Source organism: Callionymus lyra, chromosome 3 (assembly GCF_982586985.1).
Source record: "Callionymus lyra chromosome 3, fCalLyr1.hap1.1, whole genome shotgun sequence".
In the NCBI taxonomy this organism is placed as follows: Eukaryota; Metazoa; Chordata; class Actinopteri; order Syngnathiformes; family Callionymidae; genus Callionymus; species Callionymus lyra.
Window position 1 is genome coordinate 20230066 of NC_141820.1, and position 25535 is coordinate 20255600.

The window sequence follows — 25535 nt, forward strand, 5'->3', positions numbered from 1 at the left end:
GTGTGCACTAACTTTTCAAGATGTTTTAATAGTTTATTATAGTATTGAACGTAGAATGCAAGACTGACAGAAAAAGTGATATATTTGTAATAAATATAATATAATATCACCTTTTAAATCAACTGATTTTTGTTTTTTGTTTAGTTCAATTCAATTTTATTTCAAGTGTCTTATCATAACAGAGTTACCTCAAGACACTTTACAGTTTGAGTAGACAATAGTGGAGAAAGAAAAACAGATCAACTCAAAAATGAGTCAGTATAGCTCAATGGAACGATGGCTCTGAATAAGAACTTGGGGTTATTCTTATTTGTTTCTATAAGCTGTCTATAATAGCTGGCTCTGGCTTTCCGAAAAGCTGCCTTGTATATTTTTTACTTATCTTGCAAGACCTGCTAGAATTCATCATTCTTTGATGAACGCCATTTCTTCTCTAGTCGTCTAGAATCATGTTTTAACTTACGTGTTACGTTCTGAGTGAACGTTATATTTATACTATTTAATATGTTGTCATAATTGAAGTTGTTGAATGTAAAATTAAAAGAATCCGAAGATGTTTCTGATGATTAACTCGGGAAAAAGCTGTTTCATATCTTCAAGGCTCTCATAGCATCTTGATGTTGGACTATTATTGATGTTTGCACTATTGCCGTGTTTGTCATGTGGCGCTAACTAAGTGGTCAATATATGCTAATGATAGCAGCAGGACGACACTGAAATAAGGTGAAGTGAATCGATGGATCTGATGTGAAGTACAGCTGAGACACACACAGAACTATCTGCTCTTAGCACTCCATCATCTGTCCAGTCACACCCACTGTTTAAATCAGGGCTCTCAAACCAGACTGACAGGGGCCACCAGAGCTCCGTTCTTTCTTTTTTACCATGGTTTTTCTAAACTTCTTTGACAAATCTGATTTTATATTTTGTTGTTTCATTTTTCTTAACCATCTGACATTGAACAAAAGTTGCGGAATATCATGCCACGAGCCACAAATGGTCCACGAATTTGAGGGCCCGGATGTATCCATGTTGTTGGTGTCTAGTGAGCGAATAATAATACAGTAATTAAAAGAAGTTGTTTGCATTATTGTCAACGTAAGCTGATCACGGCTGACATTTAAACTGGCCGCAGTGTTGATCCTTTTGTTTTGTTTTCTAATGTGTTTTCTGGTCAAATGAGCTCAACTGTCTGTGACGACCAGAGAAGAGGGATTTGAATCCTGGATTAGAAATCCTGCTGGTTAATTTAAACCAGCATATTTTTAGAAGCAGATCCTTCTCGTCCTTTTAGGAATTAATTACATTCATCTAATAATACCTCACCGTCACTTATCATCAGCATGAGGAGGGAAGACAATAATCCTGTGAAGGATGGAGGAATAAAGTGTGAAGCTATTCTTTACCGCCACCTGCTGGCCTTCTACCTCAACTGCAGACATTAGTTAAGTTAGTCAGTTTTTTTGTAAATCCCCTTTTTAAATATTTATTTATTGTCTTATGTAAAGTGTTACATTATTTTATATCTTCAATTGATGCCGTTTCGTCTGAAATTCGATTGTTTCTCATAAAAACTTAAGATGATTTTAAATCTAATAAATGTTGTGAGATCTGGTGTAGAATTGATTTGACAAGAATGATCAGACTAAAATGTTAATCACATCATTTTTCTCAACAACAAAAGTAAGTTCACTTGAGGCCTGGGAGCCAAAGCCAGGCACAAATTTCGCAAGAGAATTAAAATGACATTTATGGGTAAAACGTGAAAATCTTCACCCCAAGTACATGTGATATTAAACATCAGTGTTCAAGCCTCACGTTTCAAAAACTGTTTGCAGCTGGAAGATCTAAGATGTCAACAATTAATCTGTTAACTTTCCAAATTAATGCTGATACAAGGGAATTGAATGGAAGATGGGGATGTTGCAGTTTTTTAGTTTCTCTTAAGCTACAAGCTGCCATGTAAGTAGCATTTAGGTTCTACAAGGAGGGGCAACTACTGTATGTATCATTTCGGCAATAAATTGATTTTCAAAGCCTGAGAGAATAGACAGCAGATTAAGTAAAAAATATAAAGAAAATAAGAAATCCAAGTAGAGATATGAAGCTCGGGGGCCCTTGAGGGGTCACTGAAATATTCCCCTTTTTTTAAATAAAAAATGCTTTTGCAGCGTTGATGGTAAAACAACAGATGATTATTTAAGGCGCAATAGGCCGCGTTAAAGAAAAGAGTGCAGGCAGGATGGAATGACAGGAGTTAAGGAGAAGCTAATGTGAGCTAATCCCAGCTGGGCAAAGTTATTTGTATAATTCATCAGATGTTTTCTAACGATAGAACTTGTAAAAAAACATAACAACATAAAATCATCTCTTTATCACAAAAGCATCTCAGCAAAAGAAACAATTCTACAAGTCCGGCCTGTGAGTGACTATTAACATGCGTTTATTCTTAAACAAACATTTTCATCTCTCTTTGAATAAGCAAATTTAAAGTCTTAATTTTTTAATCGGTGAATTGGCTCTTAAAAGCTGTGATGTTTTTAAGAAAAAAGGAGGTTTAATAGATTTCCTGAGAGTTCGTTCTTCTGCTCTTCTTCTGTTTGTTTAATTAGCTCTGGACTCACCAAACACAAATGATCCACACCAGACTTTTGCACATTCAGATGATTTAATCTGGGTCGATTGTCACAGTTAAAGCACAAGACTGATGAATAAAAACAAATCCCTTGATAAAAAATATAAATCTGCAGGACACTTTGGCTCGAGGTCGAAGGTGAAGTGTAAAAGTCTAAAGGAGAAGATGGCGGGCGCTGAGGGGAAGAGTTCTAAGGGACGGTGACGTGGAAGGGGCTGCCGGGGACGTGGTCGTCCCCCCACTTGACGATGAGGATGTAGCTGCCCTGTTCCTTCACTGTGTACGTCACGTTGTACATCCTGTTGCCCATGTGCTTGACGTAGACCTCCTCGCACGGCGTCTTTGGCCCGTGGACCCCCACCATCAGCATGTTGGTGCCTGAAGAAGATGTTATTTCATACATTAGCAAATGTGTTTTTCAAATTAAAAACAAGGTTGTTACAAGTTGAATGTCTTTTAAAAAGATCCATTTATTAATGCTAAAATAGAAACGCTTTATTCAGTTCAGAAGTTTAGTCAATGTGAGCCTCTTTCCTTCTCGAGAATTGCTGAGTGTATTTAAAGAAAGTCAGTGACGTCAAAAGAGAAGCATCAGATTTCCCAAAGTGAGACATTCCAGTGAGCACAGGATTTTCTCTTGGAGCGAGAACATGAAAGTCGATGTAGGCGATTATGAAAATCTGAAGAATATTTTTGGAATTAAAAAAATGTGGTTATTGTAGATTCTAGTTTACATTTAAAAACATCAAGGTTGTATCTTAAACTCTTTGGATCACTACTAAAACAAGTTAAGACATAACATGTTCCCCCTTAAATGAACCCTCTCTCCCTCTTCTCACCTGCGTTGCTGCAGTCGACTGTAAATGCATTCTTCTGGCCCACGAAGGCTTTGGACAGTCCTGCTCCTCTGGACACGACCTTGCTGGCGTCTGAGGAGAATTTGGGCAGCGAAGCAAAAGCCCCGGCCATTGATGAGGAAGACTTGGTGACGGTTTCCACCAGAACGGACGATGTTTCGTGAAGGCTCTGACCTCCAGAGAGCCGAGGTCCTGAAGCAACACAAGGGAAGTGAAGATAAGGGACAGAGCTCAGGATATCAATAAGAGTAAAACTGATTGAAGAATTTAGTTAAGAAGAAAAATGAATGAGATAATTCAGATTATTTGAGCCTCAAAGAAATCAAAATCAGAGTTAGATTTATATACTTTTTGTTTAGACACTCACACATATCTATTTATTCACTTCCTAAACACGAGTGCTCAGAGGGAACCCCCACGACCGCGGGGGAGAACATTCCCTACAGTAAGGAAAGCTGGAATCAAACCTCCAGCCTCCAGCCATATCCTAATGACCCACCTGAGACTTTGGCCTTGAAGGGGCTCCCGACAATATGCTGGGGTCCACTGTACTTGATAGAAATCATGTAGTTTCCAGGAGCCATGGGCGTGTAAGAGACTTTGTAGCCATCTTGGCACTCCTGACAGTCCATCTTCACCTTGGAGGGTCCATCAATGGTCACAGACAGAGCGCCTGAGCCTGCGTTGCACGTGTTCACCACAAACTCCGACGCCACGCCTTAACAAACAGAGACGATTCCATGAGTCGTGTTGAACATAATTTAAACCACAGGGATTTACCCACCTGTGGTTCCTCCCTCCAGGCCAGGTCCAAATGCTGAGACCATGCCAGGGTCTCCCACCTGACCCTGCTCTCCCACTCTTATTTTGAAAGGGCTGCCAGGAACATGGCTGCCGTTGAATCGGACGTCGATGGAGTGGACGCCGTTCTCTCTGGGGATGAACCTGATGGCATGTTGATCTGTGGACACGTCGAGATGCTTTAGACGTATAACCTCCACGGTCGAAATAAGCCAAGAGTCGTACCGCTGTCCAACTCTGTGACGAAACATTCCTCCATGGCACCAGATGGCGTATGGACTTTGGCGTCAACCAGCCCTCTGGCTCCGTTCAGCTGAACGGCGAACGAGGCTTCCTGGCCCACTTTTAGACCCATTTCCTGGAGGGATAGAGCAGTATTGTGGTTGTACCCAAATGGTTGTTAGTTGATATGTTTGCTCTGCAATAGGCTGATGAATCCTTTTCGGGTGGTTACTGTCTCTTCCTTGAAGATTAACTCCTGAATTAAAGCTGCTTCATGAGTTCTTCATCAAACTTATTCCAAACAAGGTGCCATGCTATGTATAACTGCCACTGCTTTAACAATAAATAAGAGGGTCATCATATTCACATGCTTAACTTAGCATCAGTTTTCAGCCAGCTGTTTGTATATAAAGATCTTGCAGACCACAAAGGTTTACTTGGCAGGCCTGTGCCTTTCATTTAATACATTCGGTCTAAATGTGTATATGATTGAATATGGGTTGAACCCCCTCCAGTAGTTGTGAGTTCTAAACCTGTAAGAAACCTGAAGCTTCAACGGCTTCTACAACCTGAATCGAGTCTAAATACGGGAGCTGACCGAGTGTAAGTGGCTCATGAGACTAAATGTGTTCACGGAGAATCGTCAGCCTTTAATTTAGCTCTTGACGCACACAGTGGGATCGACATTTATATCTCTGTGAACTAAGAAGAACGCTGGTTGATTAATTACCTGCAGGCTCGTGATGGTGAGTCGCCGGGCATCATCGGAGAGTGTCGCCACAGGGACGATGAAGGGTGAGTCAGGGATGTGTTCATCGTTGAATTTAATGGACACCTCGTAATCACCTGACAGAAGAGTGGATGACAGTTGTTAGGGCTCAGTTTATCATCTCAAAAACACCACCAGTTCATACGTCTTCTGGATTTGGAAAAGGCTTTTGATCTTGTTATTGTGATCTGTGTGGACGCCTCCCTGTGAGGTACACTAAGCATGTCCAACAAGGAGGAGACCCCAGAATTGGTGATGCGTCAGTAGTCCCCCAGAAAAGCTGTGGGTGGTTACCTTACATGGACTGTTGCCTCTTGGATAAACGGTAGACGATAGATGGAAGTAGGTATTGTATTGAATAGTTTCTTTTGTTTCCTTTGTGTCCGATTGAATCAACACGTTTGGCGATTCTTCCAATAGACCATATTGTTATAAACGTGTCTCACCCGGCTCTTGAACGATGTAGGCCACCCCACAGGATCCATCCTTCCTGTCCTCAAAGCTGATCTCAGCCTTGCTCGGTCCCTCCACGGCGATGGACAGACCTCCTGCTCCAGCCTCTCTGGTCCAGATACTAAACTCAGCTGAAACAGAAACAGATGATGTTCATGACTAGACTAGACAGAAAGTAATCTTGGGGTCATAAGAACAGAAATGAAAAATTGGTTAGTATTTACAGTAATGTACATTTTACTTTTTAATAAAACAGCAAATAAAGTGGTAAAAGGTTGGAGGGTATTTTAAACATAAATCTCCCACCTTTAAAGGACAAAGAATGAGTTGATAAAAACACCTGCAGTCTATAATGGTGAGCTCACCTGGGACTCCTGCCACCCCTCTGTCGAGGCCAGTGCCTCCTGCCCGTACTTTGTGCGACCCTCCTTCCCCGAGCGGCCCTACTGTGAACTGGAAGGGACTGCCGGGGACATGTTGTCCACGGTACTTGACATTCACCACGTGAGCCCCCATCTCCTGAGGTATGAAGCGAATACTGTAGGCGCTGTCTTCCCCTCTGATGATTTCAGCTTCCTCCAACTTCCCGCTAGGACTGGTCACCTGCGCCGTCATCTCCTGGTTTCCGCCCTCACCTGGAGGGAGGCAGTGGGAGGAACATTCTTTATCTACGATTATTATTCGTTTACTTTTATATTCACACACCTTCGTGCAGAGAAGGTCTGGCGGCTGTTGTCTTCCCGCTGAAGCCCCCCAGGCTGTCTCGCCCCAGGAAGTCTCCGAACACATCTCTGAACGGGTCTCCCACCTGTGTACTTTCCTCCACCCTCACCTCCCTCTTGGTCTCGCCACCGTGAGTCTTGCTTATTTCCGTGCGCTCTGTGCGAGTGTAGGTGTGGCTGCTGCGGGTGAAGGTGCGCGTCAGACGCTCCTGCGCCGACACCATCTGGAACCAGTTCCCTGTCGTACCCAGAAGATTAGAATAAAGACCTTTTGGACACTAGGGTGACGTCATCTACCTGGGATTTTGAGGTTGAGGTCACATGTGCTGCCAACGGTAGCAATTGACGGAGCTTGGCGCTTCCTAGTGATGCTCTCCTTCATCCTGCCCTCGCCGAAGACCTTCACTGTGAAGGGACTCCCTGAGAAGATACAGATAGAACCTTTTATAAAACTACTGTTGTCGCTTATTTTTGTCTATAGCTGTTTGTTTTTTTTACTGCACCTGGAACATGTTGGTCTGCAAACTTGATGTTGATGATGTAGTTTCCGGGTTCAGTGGGACAGTAGGTGACTTTACATGTCCCGTCCTCCATGTCTTCACAGTTGATGTCAACTTTACTTGGACCTTCAATGGACAGACCCAAACCTCCGTAGCCTGCAACAACATGGTTGTGTATGCATTCATTTCATTTAAATTGGACGTAAAACACTCATCGTTGGAAAACTCAACAATTTCACTTTCCACGTTATAGGATCAAAACCATCATGTATTGATTTGAGTAATTAATTGCCTATATGATTATTGGTTTACCCTTTTCTTGTCCTTCCATTTGCCACAACATTCAGCCTCACAGAGGTAAATACAAACACAGTCAGATCCTACAGCTGATCACCTGCAAACAGATGTTTTAAACTCACCTGCATTTCTGGAGTCGACGATGAACTCTGCGACCTCAAAGGTGTGGCCCTCCACCAAACCCTGACCGCAGACCTTCACCCTGCTGGCATCTCCGATCTCAGACGGACCCACCATGATTTTAAAAGGGCTGTTGGTCACATGTTTCCCGCTTTTTTTCACGCTCACCACATGTTCCCCCACTTCTTTGGGTGTGAATGAAATTCCTGGAAATCACATCAACACGGATGAGAAAATGTACGTGTTTTTGAGACAATACTGACCTGTACAAAAAAAATTATAGTTATTTAAATGTGATGATTCTATTTATTTTTATTCTATCAAGTAGCTTACCGATCAATTTACAGTTATTAGCAAGCTAGCCCAGAGTTGCCAGAAACGATTTAGTCAACAGGAATCCAACCTGCTGAATGTCTTTTTATATTTGTTTGTTTTTTTCTTTCTAATAAATAACATTTGCATCTGTAACCCTTTGTAGTGTTTGGGTCAGCACTGTAGACCTTAGATCATGGTCTCCGGGATTGAACCTCATGAGTCGATCTGGTGTGTACAAATGTGTCTTAAATGGTTTTAAATGTCAATGTGTTTTTTTTTAATCACTTCAGCTTATGAGTTCAGTTAATTTGATATAAACATGTTCTCTATAAAAATAATGAAGGGGTTGCTGCTGTCATTGTATCACTGGATTACTGGAAATAAAAACTATTTAGCAGCTTTTTTTGTTTTTGTTCTTTGGTGTTTTCCTTTTTCTGTATTTGTTAAAATTGTTTTGTGAAATTGTTTTATTATCATTGTTGTCCATTTATATTTAAAAGTGAAAAGGGGAATTCTCAGAGTACATCACAGTGTTAGTAATACACACTTTATAACACAACAATAGGTATGATTCCGTCCCTCACCGATGTGGCGGTTGGGAAGCCTCTTTAGAATACAAGATTCTTCGTTTCCAGACGGCGCTCTGATAGTCGCCGTCAGGCTGGCGAGGTCCGTCTCCATTATCTTCAACGACACATCCGTTGCCGTGCCGACGTTCAGCTGTGACATCCTCATAGTGTCATCATCTGGTAGGGAGAAAACAGAGGAAGTTGTAAAATTCTAACAATAAAAAGCATGAACATTAAACCAGTACCAGTGATCTTGGCGGTGAAGGGGCTTCCTGGGATGTGTTTATCGTCAAACTTGACAATGATGTTGTAGTCTCCGGGTGCAGTCGGCAGGTATGACACCGTGCACGTGCCATCTTTGTTGTCAGTACAGCTGATCTCTGCTTTAGACGGACCCTCAACAGCCAGCGATAGACCTCCTGCAGAGTCAACACTGCTTTAACACCAACTTCTTGAATCTGCCCTTAAATCAGTCAAACGTCAATACCTTCTCCGGCATCTTTGGTAACAATGGTGAAGGCGGCAGGTCTGTTCATCATCCCATGACTCAAACCTGGACCAAAGGCAGTCACATGACCGCTGTTGATGGCGTCAACGTAGAACTGGAGTGGACTGCCTGAAATACAATTGTATTTCAAGTTTTAACGAACATCTGACAAAATTGCTGATTGATGCTTATTTTTAGTTAAAAATGTAAATAAAAAAAATGAAGGTCACCTTTAAACCCTGGATAGTGTTTCCTTATTTACAACAATTTACTCTCATAATTCTAAAACAATGTATGAACCTTTAAAAGGCAGAGTTATATTTCAGTTGCACACATCTGGTAATAGACAAGAAACAGGTCTGGTAAGAATACAATCATCCTCCTTTTATCAGTCTTAATCCACTTGTCTTTCTTTCCTTCACCATTTTTAACTCTGCCAAGTAGATTATGTGATCCTCTTTCTGCCTGTAAGCTAAATATCTCCAACACGACTTCAATAAACTTCTCAGGAAATGAAGTCAAGGAACAGATGATGACATTTTGGTAGTGTTCCGAATTACCATCTGTAACCTTTTGAAGGATTCGTAACTCTCTGTAGAGCAGGTGAGAACACTTGTATTAAAGTTATGTCTGGGTGCCAAATGAACCCCCGTGGGGTCATTTTACATGCATATGTACTTATAAAGTTGACGTGTTTAAGCTTTTCCTTGAACAGTCTTTATTGTACAAGCTTGTAATAACATGCCAAAAAATAACCTGGCAGCTTCCAAACATCTTTAAGGCCAGTGGATGTATGTCTTTGTTATTCTTGTGTGAGTCCGTGTTGATCTTTAGCGTTCAACTAAATTAACTGTAGGAGGAAACCGGAGTGCCCGGAGTTAACCCAGGCAACACGGGGACCATATAGAAACTCCACACAGAAAGGCTAAAGTTGCCTCCCTAAGAGATCGCAGTAAAACACACAATATGATCCGCTCAATGGAGGTCTTCTATAGAGGATTTCAATGTCTAAAGGTCTTCTGACCATGTTCTGGGTGCCTCCCAACCCAACTAAATTCACAAAAAAAGATGCTTTATATATGAGCAGCACACCACAGATCAAAAGAATCCACCAGTAGAAATGTATAAAACGAACCCACCTGGGATGTGGATGCCATTGTACTTGATATCCATTTCGTGAAGGCCTCGCTCAGTTGGGGAGTATTTCACTGTGACTGTACCGTCCTTGTTATCAGTGATGTGTGGACGAGCAGTTTGTCCAGAGGGCATCCTCACTTCACCTGGAGAAGAAAATGATTGATGACCCTAAAAGTACTGTCTGGTGCTGGTGATCAATTTAATAATGGGGCAACAGAACAAAAAGACAAACCTGTGATTTCGCCTTTCTGCACAGTGAAGGGAATTACCAGACTAAACGGTCTGAGAATCGGCTCCAAACCATCCACGGGGCTGATTGGATCATCAGTGGCCTAAAAGAGAAGAAGGTAATTGGGGTGTAACTACAGCCTCAATTGAAACAGCAGGGGGGAAATGAAAAGAAAAGCTAGAAAAAAAGTAACAGGCAATAAGGAGAAGCCATTAAAGCAAATAGTTCCCAGATTAAAATGTCATTTAGATTGTGGTTCATTCAGTAAGTATTCTGTTAGATGTCACTAAGACTGTCCAAGTTTGCAACTGTTGCCCCCTGTTCAGATGGACAAACCATTCATTTTTTAGCACCATCAAAGGGCAGCAGTAAGCATGAAGTAGGGAAGCCTAGACCTCCTTCTCTGAGACCAACATCAGCAACTCTGGGGGATTGTTTCCAAGGCAACAATGCAATACAATTTCTCCTGGGGCTACGCCGGGGTCTCCCAGTGGATACACTATACAATACAGCAGATGCCAGATGCCCAAACCGCACTTATTCAAATGTGGAGATACAGTGATTTCACTTATGACAATGTCTAAGTCCATCCTGTGGAAAAAAAAACTCAATTCAGCCAATTGTTTATGTAGCTGCCACAGCTATATTTAACTTGCCTAATTGAGGGCATGGTTAACACATTTATCTGCAAGGTGGCAACCCTTAAACCACAAAGCTACCAACTACACAAGTTAGTTCCATCAAAGGAGTAACAATGGAGTTACAAATCCACAATACACAAATGTGATGTCCTTTGGCTTAATTTATACACATAAAATACAGATAGTTATACTTTAGGTTTTCTTATACGGAAATTGATTGTTTCTGTATCATAAAAGACATGTTGCCTATTTTAGGATCGATTTGTAGTTAACAAACTAAGTTCCTTCCATGTCAAAGGTGTGTGACTAGAAAACTGCTCAGATCTCCTCTCAACCTCCAGAGTGACAGGAAGGGTAAAGATCGTTGGAAGAACATGGCACATGCAGTAGCACAGTGAAGAAGAAAGAGTTGATGAGTGAAACAAACTCTTTTGTAATTCTGTACCCAAGTTGGGGTGAATCCCACATAAGGGGTGAAGGACTTCTGTAACTGAAGCTTGTCACATGGTTCCTCTATTATTGGTACGGTATCACTTGCCTGACAGGAAGGAAGGTAAAGACTTTAGGCACAACACAAATCGCAGTCGCATTATGGCTGCTGGTGACGTGTAGTCACCATGGTGTACATCATCATTTATTAATGAAAAACACAACATTCTAAAACGTGTTTTGTTTGCTCAACGAGGTTAGAAAACCTGGACCAAAAAAAACAAGGTTGTCTACAGTACTTACCACTACATGGAAAGGGCTGTTGGGAATTTGTTCTCCTCCAAACCGGATGGTTATAACATACTTTCCTGGCTCCGGTGCTGTATAGTAAATGTCAAAGGTTCCATCATCGTTTTCCACCACATCCACGTCCAATTCGGCCCCGTCCGGTGTGGACACTTTGCAGGTTACTTTCCCTTTCCCAGCAGCCTTTGCATCGACAGTAATAACAGTCTCCTCTCCGATTTGAATGGTGGGTCCAATTCCAGACCCTGAAAAAAAAGACAACGAGTCAATAAAACCTCTTACTAATACAATTACTTAGAAGTTAGAATTCTTACCAGGTCCATGTCCACCAATAGAGACTGCAACCAGAGAAAATTAGAAGTCATGCGACTGCATAATTTTCATATTAAACACAGCAAAAACACATCTCACCGGTCACGAGACACTTGCTGGCATCTCCAGTGGGAAGAGCGTGGATCCGGTACGGGGAATATGGAATTTCATCGCCTCCATATTTGATAGTAATAGTGTAGCGTCCTGTCATGTCTGGGACATAGGAAACGGTGTATGTCCCGTCCCGATTGTCACGAATGTTCGCCTTTTTGGGTTTCCCCTCTGGATCCTGGGGACACATGCGTGTTTGATTAGATGCAAGTTTACTCAAGGTAGTCTTAGTGCGTGAAATTCAAGTTTTAAAAATTGCACATGGTGGTTAAGTCACCAGAGCCAGGGGCCAAAAGGTAACCCAATACAAGGCAAGCTTTATTTTCATCTGAATTCATTTTTAATGACACACTTGGAAAGATTCTTAGAGCAAATGGAAGTTTTAAATTTAAATAATGTCATGGACACCCCTCAAAACTATGTAATAACTTAAACCGAGGTTCAACATCTACGATACTGAAAAATAATGCAAGGAAAAACAAAGAAACAAAATAACAGAGAGGCAGAAGCTCCAAAGCACTGGGGATATTGGTCCAGTCTTTAAAGATTACTGAAGTCTGTGAGAAAAGCAGCACCGCAATCATCACATCCAAGTTTAATAGGCAAGGCGGAGGGAAGGATCAGATGTAAGCTGGGAAAATGAAATGGGATGAGCAAGGGAGGTTGAAGAAGGTGAAGGCCTTACGCCGCCTCTTTTAAGAACACGGAAGGGGATGGTGCCCTTTACTATATGTTTCTCCCACACCCTCCTGCCCCAGTCCTCCACAAACAGTGAGGCTTCACGCCTGCACCCGTCGGGACCCTGTAGCAACATCAACAAGCCCCACCCACGGTACAAGTTTTAGAGGCACAGTGTCAATCATACAACTTTTTTGAAAAGGAATAAACTTCACTGAACTGCGATCGCAACCCTAAACTCTCAGGGTCGTCAAACTAAATCATTAGATGAGACAAAATGTCCCAACCTAGCCTCAGACTTTGACTCACCAGAATCTGAACAGTCAGCAGACCCTCTCCAGCGTCTCTGGCATCGATGGTGAACTCCACAGGAAGACTAGCCGGAACTCCAGAGGAGTTAAGTCCAGGGCCACTGGCACGGACCTTACTGGCATCGTGGGCCGGCAATGTCTTGATCTTAAATGGACTAAAGGGTTTTGAGCATTAAGAGTTAATTCAGTTATTTGAAGACTGTCGGTCTTGATGTCTTACCTGCGAGGGACCTCTTGGTCGGCATACTTCACGCACACTGTGTACGGACCATCATTAGCGGGAGTGTAGTTGACTGTGTAAGTACCATCGGCGTTGTCCAAGATGTTGACTGGCTCAGCTAAACCTGTGTAACAGAATTCATAGATTTAGTCTTAAGCCCAAAGTCATTCACACACAATTTAAAATAAATATATACATATAAACACGTTTTTTTACGTTACCTGTTGGTCCGTACAGCTGGACCTCTAGTGGTGCCACACCTGCCTTGCTGCTGTCCACAGTGAAGGTCTGAGGAACATGAGCACGAACTCCACTGCCCAAACCAGGACCTGAACACCTCACTTTACTTGGATCAACAAGCTCTCTTACAGGTACTCGGAATGGGCTTCCTGTAACATAGACAAGGGGAACGGATCTTTATTCTGTTCAGGTATATATGCACCTGAATCTGCTCTGTGATTGGGTGGTGGTACTGCAGACAAGCTGGAGTTGCTGTACTTAAAAAACTGTGAAATAGTAGTTTAAGGCTTGTTATTACCTGGGATAGGAAGACCTCCAAAGGTGATGTTCACGTCATAGTCTCCTGGAGTGAAGGGGATGTACTCAACACTGCAGCTGCCATCTTTATTGTCCTTACACGACATCTTTGCTTCTGATGGACCCTCAATAGCCAGACCAAGACCACCAGTGCCAGCACCCCTGAAAGACGTGACCACAACTCGGTAAAAATGACGTTAAACAACATGTTAACTTCCCAGGTGAATAGGCTCACCTGGTCTCAACGGTGAAGCGGTTTGGCTTGTTGACCAGGCCCTCTTCCAAGCCTGGGCCGTAGGCTCGGACTCTGCTTGGATCACACCCTTCCATCACAGTCACTCTGAATGGGCTTTTCACGACTGGGACGTCGTCGTACAACACTTCGATAAGATGCAGACCTACAGAGACATTTTGAGTTGATCTTTACGATGGTACAGTATACAAATATCTTTTTACTGACGAAATCTTCATCATTTTGATGAGAGAAATAAAATCATGTTTTTAGAAAATAATTTTCTAGAAGTTGAGATTATTCAAAGAAAAAAAAAAGTTATGTTGCTCTTTCTAAAGATCAATTTGAAAATGTCCAATATCTCTTTTATATGCTCGTCCTTTGGATGTTCCCATATAGTGTGTTTCCTTATTTCTTTGAAAAATGTAATGCCAGTTGGAGTGTGTGTTTCCTTGTACACATCTTGAACATTTTACATGCTATATTATGGTGTGTAAAACCAGATGTGTTGAAAGAAAGAAGCAAGGAAGTAAGTCATTTTTATTTATTATTCAGTAGGACACTAATGATGACTTGTCCATTTATATTATATTATATTATATTATATTATATTATATTATATATTTTTGGCCCCTGAGGCCAAGTGTGTTTTAGGAATTGTCTAGTCTTATTTCAAAACCTCAAAAATATATATTTAAGGTGTGAGATTGCCAATTTCTCTGATTAAAATTTTGATCATCTCATTTGGTGATTATCTTGAGAGAATACAATCTATTAAAATAGTTCTGCATCATAACGATCTTGTATTTTATCCTGTGTGTTTGTACTGGATCACAACTCAAGATTGTGCTTAAGATGCGTCACTCTGCGTCACACTTAGAGCAGCAGGTGAACGAAGGGTTTGGATCTTAATTAAAGTTCCAGCCGACTGAGTATTTGTGTCCCACACTTCAGTGGTAGTGAGAATGACTTGCATCACTATCCCTTGAAAAGCATCTGCTGCCTGCTATTATTACCCACCACTGTACACAGTAAACTCTATCACTGCTGCCGCTCAAAAATGCATCTCATCTCAGTCACCTCGCTCAGAGATTGTTGACCCCAATGATGTATAAATGTCCGTGTCGACGGTTTCTTAAAGCTCAACATCTTAATTCACCCGCGAGTGAGTCTTTTTTCTCCATGTATCTTGTTTCGTTCTCCTTCAGATGCGACACATTCGTCATATTAAGTGTAATCTTGTGATGCGTTCACAGCTGAAACTCATCAGGGCTTCAGCTGATTCCTATCAAGTCATGAGGAAGCGACTAGAGAACAGCTGGATGTTTGTCTTTCAGTGCTTGAATAGAACGTCTATAAGAACTGACTGTGGAGCTTAAGAAAGATTAAAATGTTTGTCTTCATAAAACTCCTCTATTTAAATATTTATACGTTTTCTTAGCCAGCCGACTTAAGTCATCTCGGTAAAATGTGTCTCATTATTATTATTATTATCATTATTATAGTGTTGTGGTCAGCTGTGAGTATTTACAGACCTGCAGTCCCAGCCTGATTGTTGTCACTTACTTTTACAATTAAAAGATAGTTTTAAACTGTTTATCAAAACATTCTGAATCGCCGTGAAAACAAGCGACTCCGTGACCTCACCGTCCTCGAAGGGGGTGTACTCCACTCTGTAGGTGCCGTCAGCCTTGTCGGTGACGAAGGCGTCGGTGTTCGCGCCGAGGGGGTTAGAGATGGAGACCTTGATGTGGTTGCCGGCCATTTTGTACAGCAGCCGAGCGTCCACGTTGAAGTGAGTGGTGACTTCTCTCAGAACACCTGGAGGTCAGAACTTGTTAGCGACTGTCTCATACTTTTAGGCTTTCCACAAGGAGTCATCGTATCCAACAACCATACAGAATGTTGATCAATAACGACTATAAGAGTAGTTCATCACATCAAAGTTCAATAAATTTGGTTATTCCAATGTATACTATCTTTATATAGTCATTTAGTCAAGTTTACATTTTCTTTTTTGCTAGTTCAGAAGGAAGCCGCAGAAGAAGCAACTGAATGTCAATTCCATAAAAACCTTCATGTCACGTGTTAATTAAGCCTGAACATTTCTATTAAATAAAATCCAGAACTTTGTGACATACAGATGAACATTATGATAAAATAATCTCATTGGAATATGGTAATAAAATGTCAAGGAAAGGTTAAGATGCATGTTTTTATCTTATTTATCCACATATTCTACTTTTTCTATAATGATTCAAAAGAGTTACGTGGTGACGCTCACCTCGGGGCTCCACACCCGGTCCATATACTTTCACCCCGCTGGTGTCGACTGCCGGGTCGACCTGAAGGCGGGCGGGAAACTTGGGCACCGCCTGACCTCCGTACTTGATGGTCAGCGTGTACATGCCATGGAACTGCGGGATGTAGGTGATGGAGTAAGTCCCGTCCCCGTTGTTTTGCACGTGGACCTCGGCTTTTGATCCAGATTCTGAGATGATCTCAATGGTCAGCTCTGCCTCCCCGGCCTTTGAGCAGTCCACGATGAAAGACCCGGACTCGTTGACCTTTCCTCGCTCCAGACCAGACCCGCTGGCTGTGACCTTACTGGGGTCAAAGTCAGACTGGACCATGGCCTTGAAGGGAGAACCGGGGATGTGCTGATCAGCGAACAGGATGTTGATGGCGTACTCGCCCGGTTCTGTCGGCAGGTAGGACACGGAGCAAGAGCCGTCTCCGTTGTCCTGGCACTCGATTTTGGCCTCACATGGACCCTCCACTGTCAGACCTAGCCCTCCGGTACCGGCTCCCTTTGTGTCTATGGCAAATGGAGCTGGTTTTCCCACCGTGCCACCCTGAAGTCCAGGACCATAGGCTCTGACCTGAAAGAACAAAACAACTCATGCTCAGGGGTTTAAATCCTTAAGTGCAAAAGAAAAAAGATCGTAATCACTGGACCGAGGAAACATTTGCTTGAACAGGAAAAGGGAGAAGAATCTGACCTTTGAGGGGTCCGGGGGCATAAGACCCTCCACGGCAAAGGGACTTCCTGGAATAGGGTTCCCATCGTAGCTGATGTCTACCCTGTAGCTCCCCTCCTCCGGAGGAATGTACTTGACAGTGTGGACATCGTTGGTGACACCTGACTCCAGCTTACACGGGATTGGTCGACGTGAGGGAGACATGATCTTCACGTCCAGGTGTCCCTGACCGCCGGCGCCGCTGGTGCTGATGCTGAACTCCTGGTCCTTGCCGACGTCCACCTCTGACACACACACACATCACAGGAATTGTATTAACATTTGTGATGTGTTACAGTTTGGTTTGGCCAACTTGGATCCTGGCTAACAGGGACAAGTGGTTGTTTATTTAAATACTTACTGCTGTTCAGACCCTGAACCTGGACTTTGTTGAGATTAAGAGGAGGCGCCACCGTAATGACAAATGGACTTCTGGGAATCGGGTCTCCGCCATGACACACAGAAATGGACAAACTCCCCTGAAACAGATGTTGGTTAACATCTTTTGTTAAACCCTTTTATGACTACAGTTATGTACAGGTGACCAGGTTTATTTTGATTTTGTGAGTGTAGAGGTGCTAAAGGAGTAAAAAATATCTCATCAGAAAGACGAATCATACCTTATGCACAGCGGTGTAGCGCACTGTGTAAGAGTAGTCGTGGTTGTCAATGATCTCAAAGTCTCTGACGGCTTCAGCCTTCACACCTCCGTTGAAGTGGACCTCAGGTTTGGCTTTTCCTGCTCCTTTGGTGAAAACTGTGAAGTGAGTTGGCTTTCCTACCTCCACACCTTGATGGAGAAGACAAGAGATTTAGCTTTAGGGCCACAACCATGTTGCTGTTTTGAAAGAATTCTGATATTGAATAAGTTAAACAAGCATTGAACCTCACAGAATATACAATATAGGAATGTACATGATATAGAGTAGGTGCTCAAAATACAATATCTTTATTATCCCAAGAAACTTCACCAGTCTTGTTGAGTCCGGGCCCTTCAGCTCTGACTTTAGCAGCGTCATGCGAAGGATCCACTTTGATCCTGAAGGGGCTCACGGGAATTTCCTGCACAAAGAGAAACACAAAGTTGTTCATTTTGAAAAAGTCTCCGTTTGACTAAAGTGTGTTTTCCGTGTCTTTACCTGATCTGCAAACAGCACCATGATGGTGTACTGACCCGGGCCAGGGGGGGTGTACTTCACCGTGAATGTGTCATTGTCATTCTTGATGATGTCGAAGTCTATGTCGGCTTCAGCAGGTCCGACCACGCCGGGGGCGCACTTGATGCCGATGCTGACGTCGCCTGGAAACAATAAAATCTTGAGCTTTGATCAATCTAACTACACAAAATACTACTTACTAGACTAACCGGGAACTACGATTATTAACGATTTAAACGGTTTTGTCCGACTACAGCGACCAGGACCAAGTTCATATAAGTTGTCTTACTGGGAATCAAATAAGAATCAAACTTCTTAATGCAAAGTCAACGTTAATGCTAACCGAACTAGCTGCTGGTTCCTGCAAAATATATGTAGTAAAACACAGAAAATTGTTTCAGGGTTTTAACAGTATTTAAATGTACATTTTCTTTTTAAATACTTCATATTTTATGCTCATTTTTTCAGAAGTTTTGAAAACTTTTTTGAAAAACCTTTTCTAACCATGCCTAAATAAAGATAGATCATTTAGAATGCATTGCAAATTCATTGAAATTAAATGAATCACTTATGTTCCACTACCTCAAACTCCTGAAATTTAGTAAAACTCACAAACTCACTCTCCCACAAACATACTCAACAGCTCACCTTGTCCTGCGTCCCCGCAGTCCACGGTAAAGTACGTCGGCTCATTGGCTTTCAGTCCCATCTTCTCCACACCTGGGCCGTACACTTTCACATTCTCGGGGTAACTGCCCTCTCCGATCGTGACCTGACGCCAAAAAAATGTTGGTTAACATTCTGCTGTCTTTAAAGTTTTTAAAATGTTGAAATGTCCCCACAGACAAGATTCCTCAATAGTTAGTTAACATCTACTAACACAAGTCTAACTCAAAACCTTTATAAAGAAATATTAGTTACGTGGTTACTATAAATATGTAAAATACATCATCATATTTGTTTATTCATGTCATTTTAGAGTAATTACCATGTCAAAAGCTGTGTTTCCAAATGTATATATATATATGAAAAGGAAACTTTTTGTTTCAGCTTTGTCCACTTAAATGAAAGTCAGTATCAAATGTTGGTCCTGTTCCACTAAACCAGGAGGAATATGCATAAAACAGACAAATGTCATTTTTTTCTAAACCCCTAATAAAAAGCAGTAGCCATGTCAGTGGAAGAACATTTTGATGCAAACCAAACATGTTTCCTGGAGTTCTCCCAAAGTATGTGCACACTCTTTCTCATGTGGAGTTTCTGGACATGTTTTATTGTGGGAGACTTTGGGAAATATTGTTCAAACTGAAACGTTTAAGAACAATATTTTGAAGACGATATTTTTAACAGGGAGAAGAATCAGATTTAGTTCGAGACACAAGCCAAAACAAAACAATATTTTTGGTCTTTTCCTTCTCAGTTGTTCACACTAGTTGTATGAATTAAAAGCTACTGATATACATGCAAACTCAGTGTATAAGCGCTGTTACTTAAAAAAAACAGTGCTTTAGTGTTTTCAACTGACACATTTCAGGCGATATAGACTTAGAGTAACGGTTTCAAATTGAAAACATATGGAAAAAGGGTTTAAGCTCCTCTGAATGATTCGATTGCCCCTGAGATGACTTTTGCTTTAAATATAGAGAAACAATCCTGCCCTGTCTGATCTACCATTTTTATTTTACAGCCATTTTAAACCTCTAACAGATAAACCTTATTTTTTCAGATAAGACTAGACAGATTGTCACTTGAAACCACCACTCAGAAATAAACGTTTCTTCAATCTCACCCTGAAGGGGCTGTTGGGGACGTTGACCTCCCCCCAGGTGATGATGATGGTGTGTTTGATGGGTTTGATAGGAATGTAAACGCAGAAGAAGGTGCCGTCTCTGTTGTCTGTGATCTGGATGTTGATGGGAATCCCTTCTGCGTCCTGAGAGAATCAAGGTACAGATTTAAATCTAAATAATCGTCTTAAATACTCGATATGTTTGGGGGGGTCCTACCTGAGCATAGATCTTCAGTTCACCTCTACCAGCTCCCTGGGTGTCGATGGTGAAGTCTGCAGGCTTGTTGACGATGCAGCCGGTGGGCTCCAAGCCGGCTCCGTAACATTTAACCTGAAACATATAGTCGGTTTGAACAGAAAATGCCGAGTCGTTCTTTTCTGTCGCTAACCTTTTCTGGGAAGACGTCGTTGGCCGCCGGGAGGATGTGAGCCATGAAGGGACTGTCCTTGATGTCTTCATCATCACAGATGACATGGACGGCGTAGTCCCCCGGCTCGGTGGGCCAGTACCTGACATCACATGACCCGTCGCCTTTATCATCGCACTCGATCTTCGCCTGCGACGGACCCTCGATGGAGAAACCTGCGATCGAGTGAACGTCAAGGTCTTCTGCCAAAGACTCCATTCATCTTAAAAGAGACTCACCGAGGGTCCCGACTTCCGTCCCGATGGCCTCCACCACGAAGTCAGCACTCTTTCCCACCATGCCGGTCTCCAGACCTGGACCCCAGGCCCGCACCTTCTGAGGCCCCGCCTCCTCACCCACATGGACCTCAAACGGGCTGCAAACATAAAAAGATGTAATTCTACTGATCCTCCGATGATCCTAGAGAGACGATGGTTCACCTTCGAGGGATGCTGTGACCCCCCCAGCTGATGATGATGACATATTTTCCTGTCATGACAGGATAGTAGTTGCACTCGTACTGTCCGTTCTCCATCTCCAGAACCTTCACCGGCTCCTCCAGACCTTCTGCAACCACAAAAAAAAACTTACTTGGGTACATTTAGGGAGTCGGTTGCTTTTTTTTAAAGTGTCTGCTCACAAAACAACACAAAATAGATTAATATATTTAAATGATATTTTCAGGAACATTTGATAAGTGGACAAAATACAGTTGATTACATTTCCAAATTACCATCTGGATCCTCCATCCTGTTTATTGAAATCATTGATATTTCAAATTCCTAAAAAGTAGTTAATTATACAGATAAATAAATGGTTTTTTTCAATTAAAAATATTTATAATGACTGTTTATGATGGATAATAATGTGTCATTACTATCACAAAAAGCCAAGTTCAAATGAGCTACATAATACTGATCTGATCCAGCCTTACACCCCAGCTCGGGCTCTGAGGTCTGTGGATCAGAATCTACTGATGGTTCCTGAACACGGTTCAGGACCAGAGGAGAGAAATCTTTTCAGGCTGTTAAGCTTTGGAACGATCTTCCTCTCCCTCTGTGTTTGATGATCTACTAACTCCTTCAAGAAACATCTTAAGATGTTTTTATTTGTTCAGGCTTTTCCTTGATTTTCTGGAACTCCTGTTTTGTTATCAGTTTTATCTTGATCTTTAAAGTATATACTTTTTTGAGTATTGTTTTGATTGTTTAAGCGCTTTGTGACCCTGGTCTGGAAAAGCGCTATATAAATAAAAATTACTTACTTACTTACATACTTACATAAAGAAGCAGTCGTGTTCCAGAACTCACTCTCTTGCACAACACTTAACTTTACAACACTTAACATGTATAGTTTGTAGAGCATATATTACGGACCTCAGCACAAATAGTAACAAACGCTTTAAAGGATTCTTGGACCACCAATATGTAGTTATCCTTGATCTATCATCAACATCTAATACATTGAAATCTAATAATATCCAACTAATACCTCTTTCTATTCAATAAAGTATATACCAGGACTACAAACTATTTAAGAATTTTCTAATTATTGTCAGTAATAATAACTTAAATTATCAAATCAGTATTAAAGATCTTTTGACTCAAGCTTACTTGGTCCCTTGACGGTCACTTTCAGCTCGCCACTGCCCGCTCCTTTGGTGAAAACTTTAAAATCCGCCACTTCTTTGATTCTCAGGCCTTTGGGCTGCAAACCTCTCCCAGAGGCTCGACAGGCGTTTGGGTTGCAGGCTGTGAAGGAGGCAGACGACGGTTACCAGAGAACAATATGCCCATAATGTCCCCGTTAAAAATAAGGTCATTATTTGACGGGGATTTAATTTGAATACTGGAGACAATAAAAGCAAACAAAATGTGTAGAAACAGGTCATCGAAAGTACAAAACTGTGTTAAAGTGGATGAGCAATGGATGCTGCAGGGGTGTCGCTGTTAGTCAGCTGACCAGCGAAGCTGCTTTCTGTAGCTGGAGAGGAAGAAGCAGTGAGACGTGAGGAGGTCGAGCGTGAGATCAGGTGTGTTCAGCTGGACTCAGTTACAAATGGTGGAAGCAGATGAAGGTCGGAAGTGGAGGCTGAGTGAGGTTATAGAGCTGAGGCTGAGCAGGAGAAGAGGCTCATTCATTCATTCATTCTTCATACATTTATTTATCCATACATTAATTAGTTCATCTGTTCATTCATTCATTTGTTATTTAATTCATCACTTTATTTATTCATTAATTTATTAATGCATTCATCCATCCATTTATTTATTTATTCATTCATCAATTCATTTATTTAGTCATTTATTCATGCATTCATCTATTCATTCATTGTCAATTAATTAATTCACTTGTTTGTTAATACATTCATCCATTAATTCAGTCATTCATTCATCCATTAATCCATCCATTCATTCATTTAATTATTTATTGATTCATTTATTCAGTCATTCATTCAGTTGTTCTTTCATTTATTCCTTCATTCATCAACTAATTTATTCATTCTCAATGTATTCATTCATTCATTCATTTAGTCATTTCTTCATGCATTCATCCTTGCATTCATTCAGTCATTTATTCATTCTGAATTAATTCATTCATTCATTCATTTAGTCATCGATTCATTCATTTATCTTTCATTGATTTAAGTAATCTTGGGGAGGTGATACATATTAATGCTGTTAACCTGTGTAGGTTCACTCAGGTGAAATATCTATTAAGTGTCATCATAAAGGTTATAACCATGGACAGGAAAACACTTGTGAAGTTTCTGAATGAAGCTTCAAGGTACGTTTCAAGCTGACATCTCAGGTCTGGTGAACCTTTCATCCTCAAACCTGCAAAGTTGGAGCAACACTCGACTGAAGGAGTTCATCATCCGTTCATCCGTCCACACTCACACACTCACTGCTGCTGTGGAAGAAGATAACGGCGCTCAGACAGAAGCGGCTCATGCTGGAAAGTCAGATAAGACCCCGCAGAGAATTTCGGGGGGGTTGGGGGGGGGTTTCGCTGAGAGTGGTCCAGGCGAGCAGAAGCAAGTTTCAGCCGGGCCCTCGGCCCCCACTGTACTAACTTGGGCGCTTGTGTTTGGGTGGTGTTGGAGGGGGGCCCCTCCTGGTCCTGTCTGAGGGAGGGGTGCGACCAGATTGGGGCACAAACTGCACCGGAGACCCTGGAGGAGGGACGCCCTGTGAGACTGAGGGAGGAACAGCAGTGACGTTACACATGAACAAGGAGGAGAGCGCCACCTCCTGACACACACTACACTTTAGACCAGGGCAAAGTGTGGCATGGGGGCCACATGAGGTTTTTATTAGGCCCTTATTGGCTCTCTGTTTATACCACCTACACATTTACAATCGTTTTTTTTAATATATCTTTTGAATATAATCACTTTAAAACCAATTTAAAAAATGTTAAATTTAAGTAGACATGCATTAAGTTTTGTTTTAGAATATTAAGTATGTTCAATAGGATAAATGTGTTTTTACAGTTCTAAAACTGCATATTATACAAAATAACTATCATAAGAACGACAGATCATCGTGACATCATCAGCAATGAAATATAAATCAAGAGAGACGCAGACTGAGACGAGACGAAACAATTTCAATAAAATCTTTGTCACTTATCTTGGATACTTCTTTGATCGAAGCCCAAACAAACAGAGAGAAGTTCATGTCAAACATCGACAGCATAAATCAGGGTCACAGTATAAAACCCCATAAATGAGTCGAGGGGTGCTCACCCTCAGAGATTTGGACGGTGAAAGGGCTTCTGGGAATCTGCTGCCCGGCGAACGTGACATAGACGGTGTGCGGACCCTCCAGCACAGGGACGTACGTACAGCGGAAGACACTGTCTCCTTTGTTCTCCAGGACTATCTCTACTGTGTCTCTGCGGCCATGAGCGTCCACGATGACCACACCGACATCTCCAGCACCGGCACCTGCGAGCCACAGACGTTATGTTCAAGTGTGAAGAATATGAGGGTAGTTTGGCTCGGATTTACCAGCGGTGTAAATATCAAAGTACGTCGGCTTGTTGGCCAAATTCCCCGTGGGTTGCAGACCCGGCCCGCGAGCCTGAACCCTGGTTGGATCTCCCATCGCTTTAGAGATGTTCACCATGAAGGGGCTTCTGTCAACGTCCTGCCCGGCAAACAACACCTTCACCTGCAGATGACGAGAAAAGATTTCAGTTGTAAAAAAGTTGGTTTGCTAGTTTATGAAGATTAATTGGTATTATTAAGAGTGAAAGAGTAATTAGCACAGAAAACAACATCCGCTCAGACTTTCATGTTAAACTTAATGATAGACAAGATTTGTTTTCTTAGTTTAATTAGCTTAAATAAAAGCGAGTGTTCTGAAAGTGATTTAAAAAATCTGTTGCTGTTTTCTTGCAAGTCAATAGTTTTAATGTTTATCATCTGGAAACTTTCAGGAACTATTAAGTATATATAATTGGTCGGGTTTACAGTCTAAATAAAAGCAAATGTGCTTTGCAGAAAAAGACAAATCTCTTATGTTATGAGCTGGTGTCAGTTAAAGGACGACTATTTATGTTTAGCGACACCAACTACAAATGCTAGGAGAGAAAAGACTCAAAGACTGTTAAAATATTAAAGGGCAACTTATGTGAAAATCTAACCCATGCCCCTCATCATGACCGTGTTTTGAAGTTTTACTTTATAAAGTTCTCCCCAGAATTAAATCTCAGCCAAAGAGAGGTTACAAGAGCAGAGTCCATTATGACGTAATAATGGGCTTCACTCCTCCTCCAGCCAGCTGTAATCACCCCCGCTTTGTTTATACAACAAGTCCCTTGGCGGTGGAGACTTCCCGGATTGATGACACAGAGTGACTAACCTAAATATCTGACTAATCACACCAGAGTGGGTGTGGTTATGGTTAACTAGATTTCATCTTCAGAAAAACAAAGTGTTTACAGTGGGCGAGGCTTAAATACATTTTCTAATCTCAATATTTTGCATTAGAAAATAATAAAAAGAGAGTTTTGTACAAACAGACACATATTGAAGAGTGCAGTAGAGGTTCAAGATTTATTTAAGATACACTTAAATCAACACATTAGTTGCATTTTAACATGTATAAGGTGGGATGGTGTTTGTATGTACTTTAAATAACAATCAAATCATTTTTTAATCAATACTATTAATTAAATCTGTTGCAAAAATGACTTGAATTTAACATGTTTCGTGAAATGGGCCCCAGGGCTCAAATCAAAAGCCATGGTCTGTCACTTTACA

At 41.7% G+C, this 25535-nt stretch overlaps 1 protein-coding gene across 6 annotated transcripts in view; it reads right to left on the reverse strand.

Annotated features, from left to right (window-relative positions):
* Positions 1-2716: 2716 nt before the first annotated feature.
* flncb (filamin C, gamma b (actin binding protein 280)) overlaps positions 2717-25535 on the reverse strand; it is a 38039-nt gene continuing 15220 nt past the window's right edge. The window contains exons 7-50 of one of the 6 annotated variants that reach the window (XM_087786908.1): positions 24279-24441; positions 24015-24215; positions 23340-23462; positions 21877-22014; positions 20704-20830; positions 20503-20639; positions 20246-20439; positions 20074-20187; positions 19857-20000; positions 18716-18839; positions 18050-18210; positions 17882-17972; positions 17531-17700; positions 17272-17389; positions 16893-17155; positions 16175-16772; positions 15538-15711; positions 13894-14056; positions 13660-13820; positions 13343-13510; positions 13122-13245; positions 12900-13056; positions 12598-12714; positions 11901-12090; positions 11804-11827; positions 11487-11734; positions 11200-11292; positions 10117-10216; positions 9887-10027; positions 8748-8876; positions 8506-8679; positions 8276-8437; positions 7379-7582; positions 6963-7115; positions 6757-6879; positions 6443-6697; positions 6103-6372; positions 5731-5868; positions 5246-5361; positions 4519-4651; positions 4277-4453; positions 3992-4210; positions 3475-3684; positions 2717-3013 (exon numbers count right to left, since the gene is read on the reverse strand). In XM_087786908.1, coding sequence (XP_087643034.1) covers positions 2826-3013; positions 3475-3684; positions 3992-4210; positions 4277-4453; positions 4519-4651; positions 5246-5361; positions 5731-5868; positions 6103-6372; positions 6443-6697; positions 6757-6879; positions 6963-7115; positions 7379-7582; positions 8276-8437; positions 8506-8679; positions 8748-8876; positions 9887-10027; positions 10117-10216; positions 11200-11292; positions 11487-11734; positions 11804-11827; positions 11901-12090; positions 12598-12714; positions 12900-13056; positions 13122-13245; positions 13343-13510; positions 13660-13820; positions 13894-14056; positions 15538-15711; positions 16175-16772; positions 16893-17155; positions 17272-17389; positions 17531-17700; positions 17882-17972; positions 18050-18210; positions 18716-18839; positions 19857-20000; positions 20074-20187; positions 20246-20439; positions 20503-20639; positions 20704-20830; positions 21877-22014; positions 23340-23462; positions 24015-24215; positions 24279-24441 — 7377 coding nt within the window. In that variant the 3' untranslated portion in view covers positions 2717-2825. The remainder of the gene's footprint in view (positions 3014-3474; positions 3685-3991; positions 4211-4276; positions 4454-4518; positions 4652-5245; positions 5362-5730; positions 5869-6102; positions 6373-6442; positions 6698-6756; positions 6880-6962; positions 7116-7378; positions 7583-8275; positions 8438-8505; positions 8680-8747; positions 8877-9886; positions 10028-10116; positions 10217-11199; positions 11293-11486; positions 11735-11803; positions 11828-11900; positions 12091-12597; positions 12715-12899; positions 13057-13121; positions 13246-13342; positions 13511-13659; positions 13821-13893; positions 14057-15537; positions 15712-16174; positions 16773-16892; positions 17156-17271; positions 17390-17530; positions 17701-17881; positions 17973-18049; positions 18211-18715; positions 18840-19856; positions 20001-20073; positions 20188-20245; positions 20440-20502; positions 20640-20703; positions 20831-21876; positions 22015-23339; positions 23463-24014; positions 24216-24278; positions 24442-25535) is intronic. The other 5 variants (XM_087786909.1, XM_087786910.1, XM_087786911.1 and 2 more) reach the window with 5 other exon arrangements.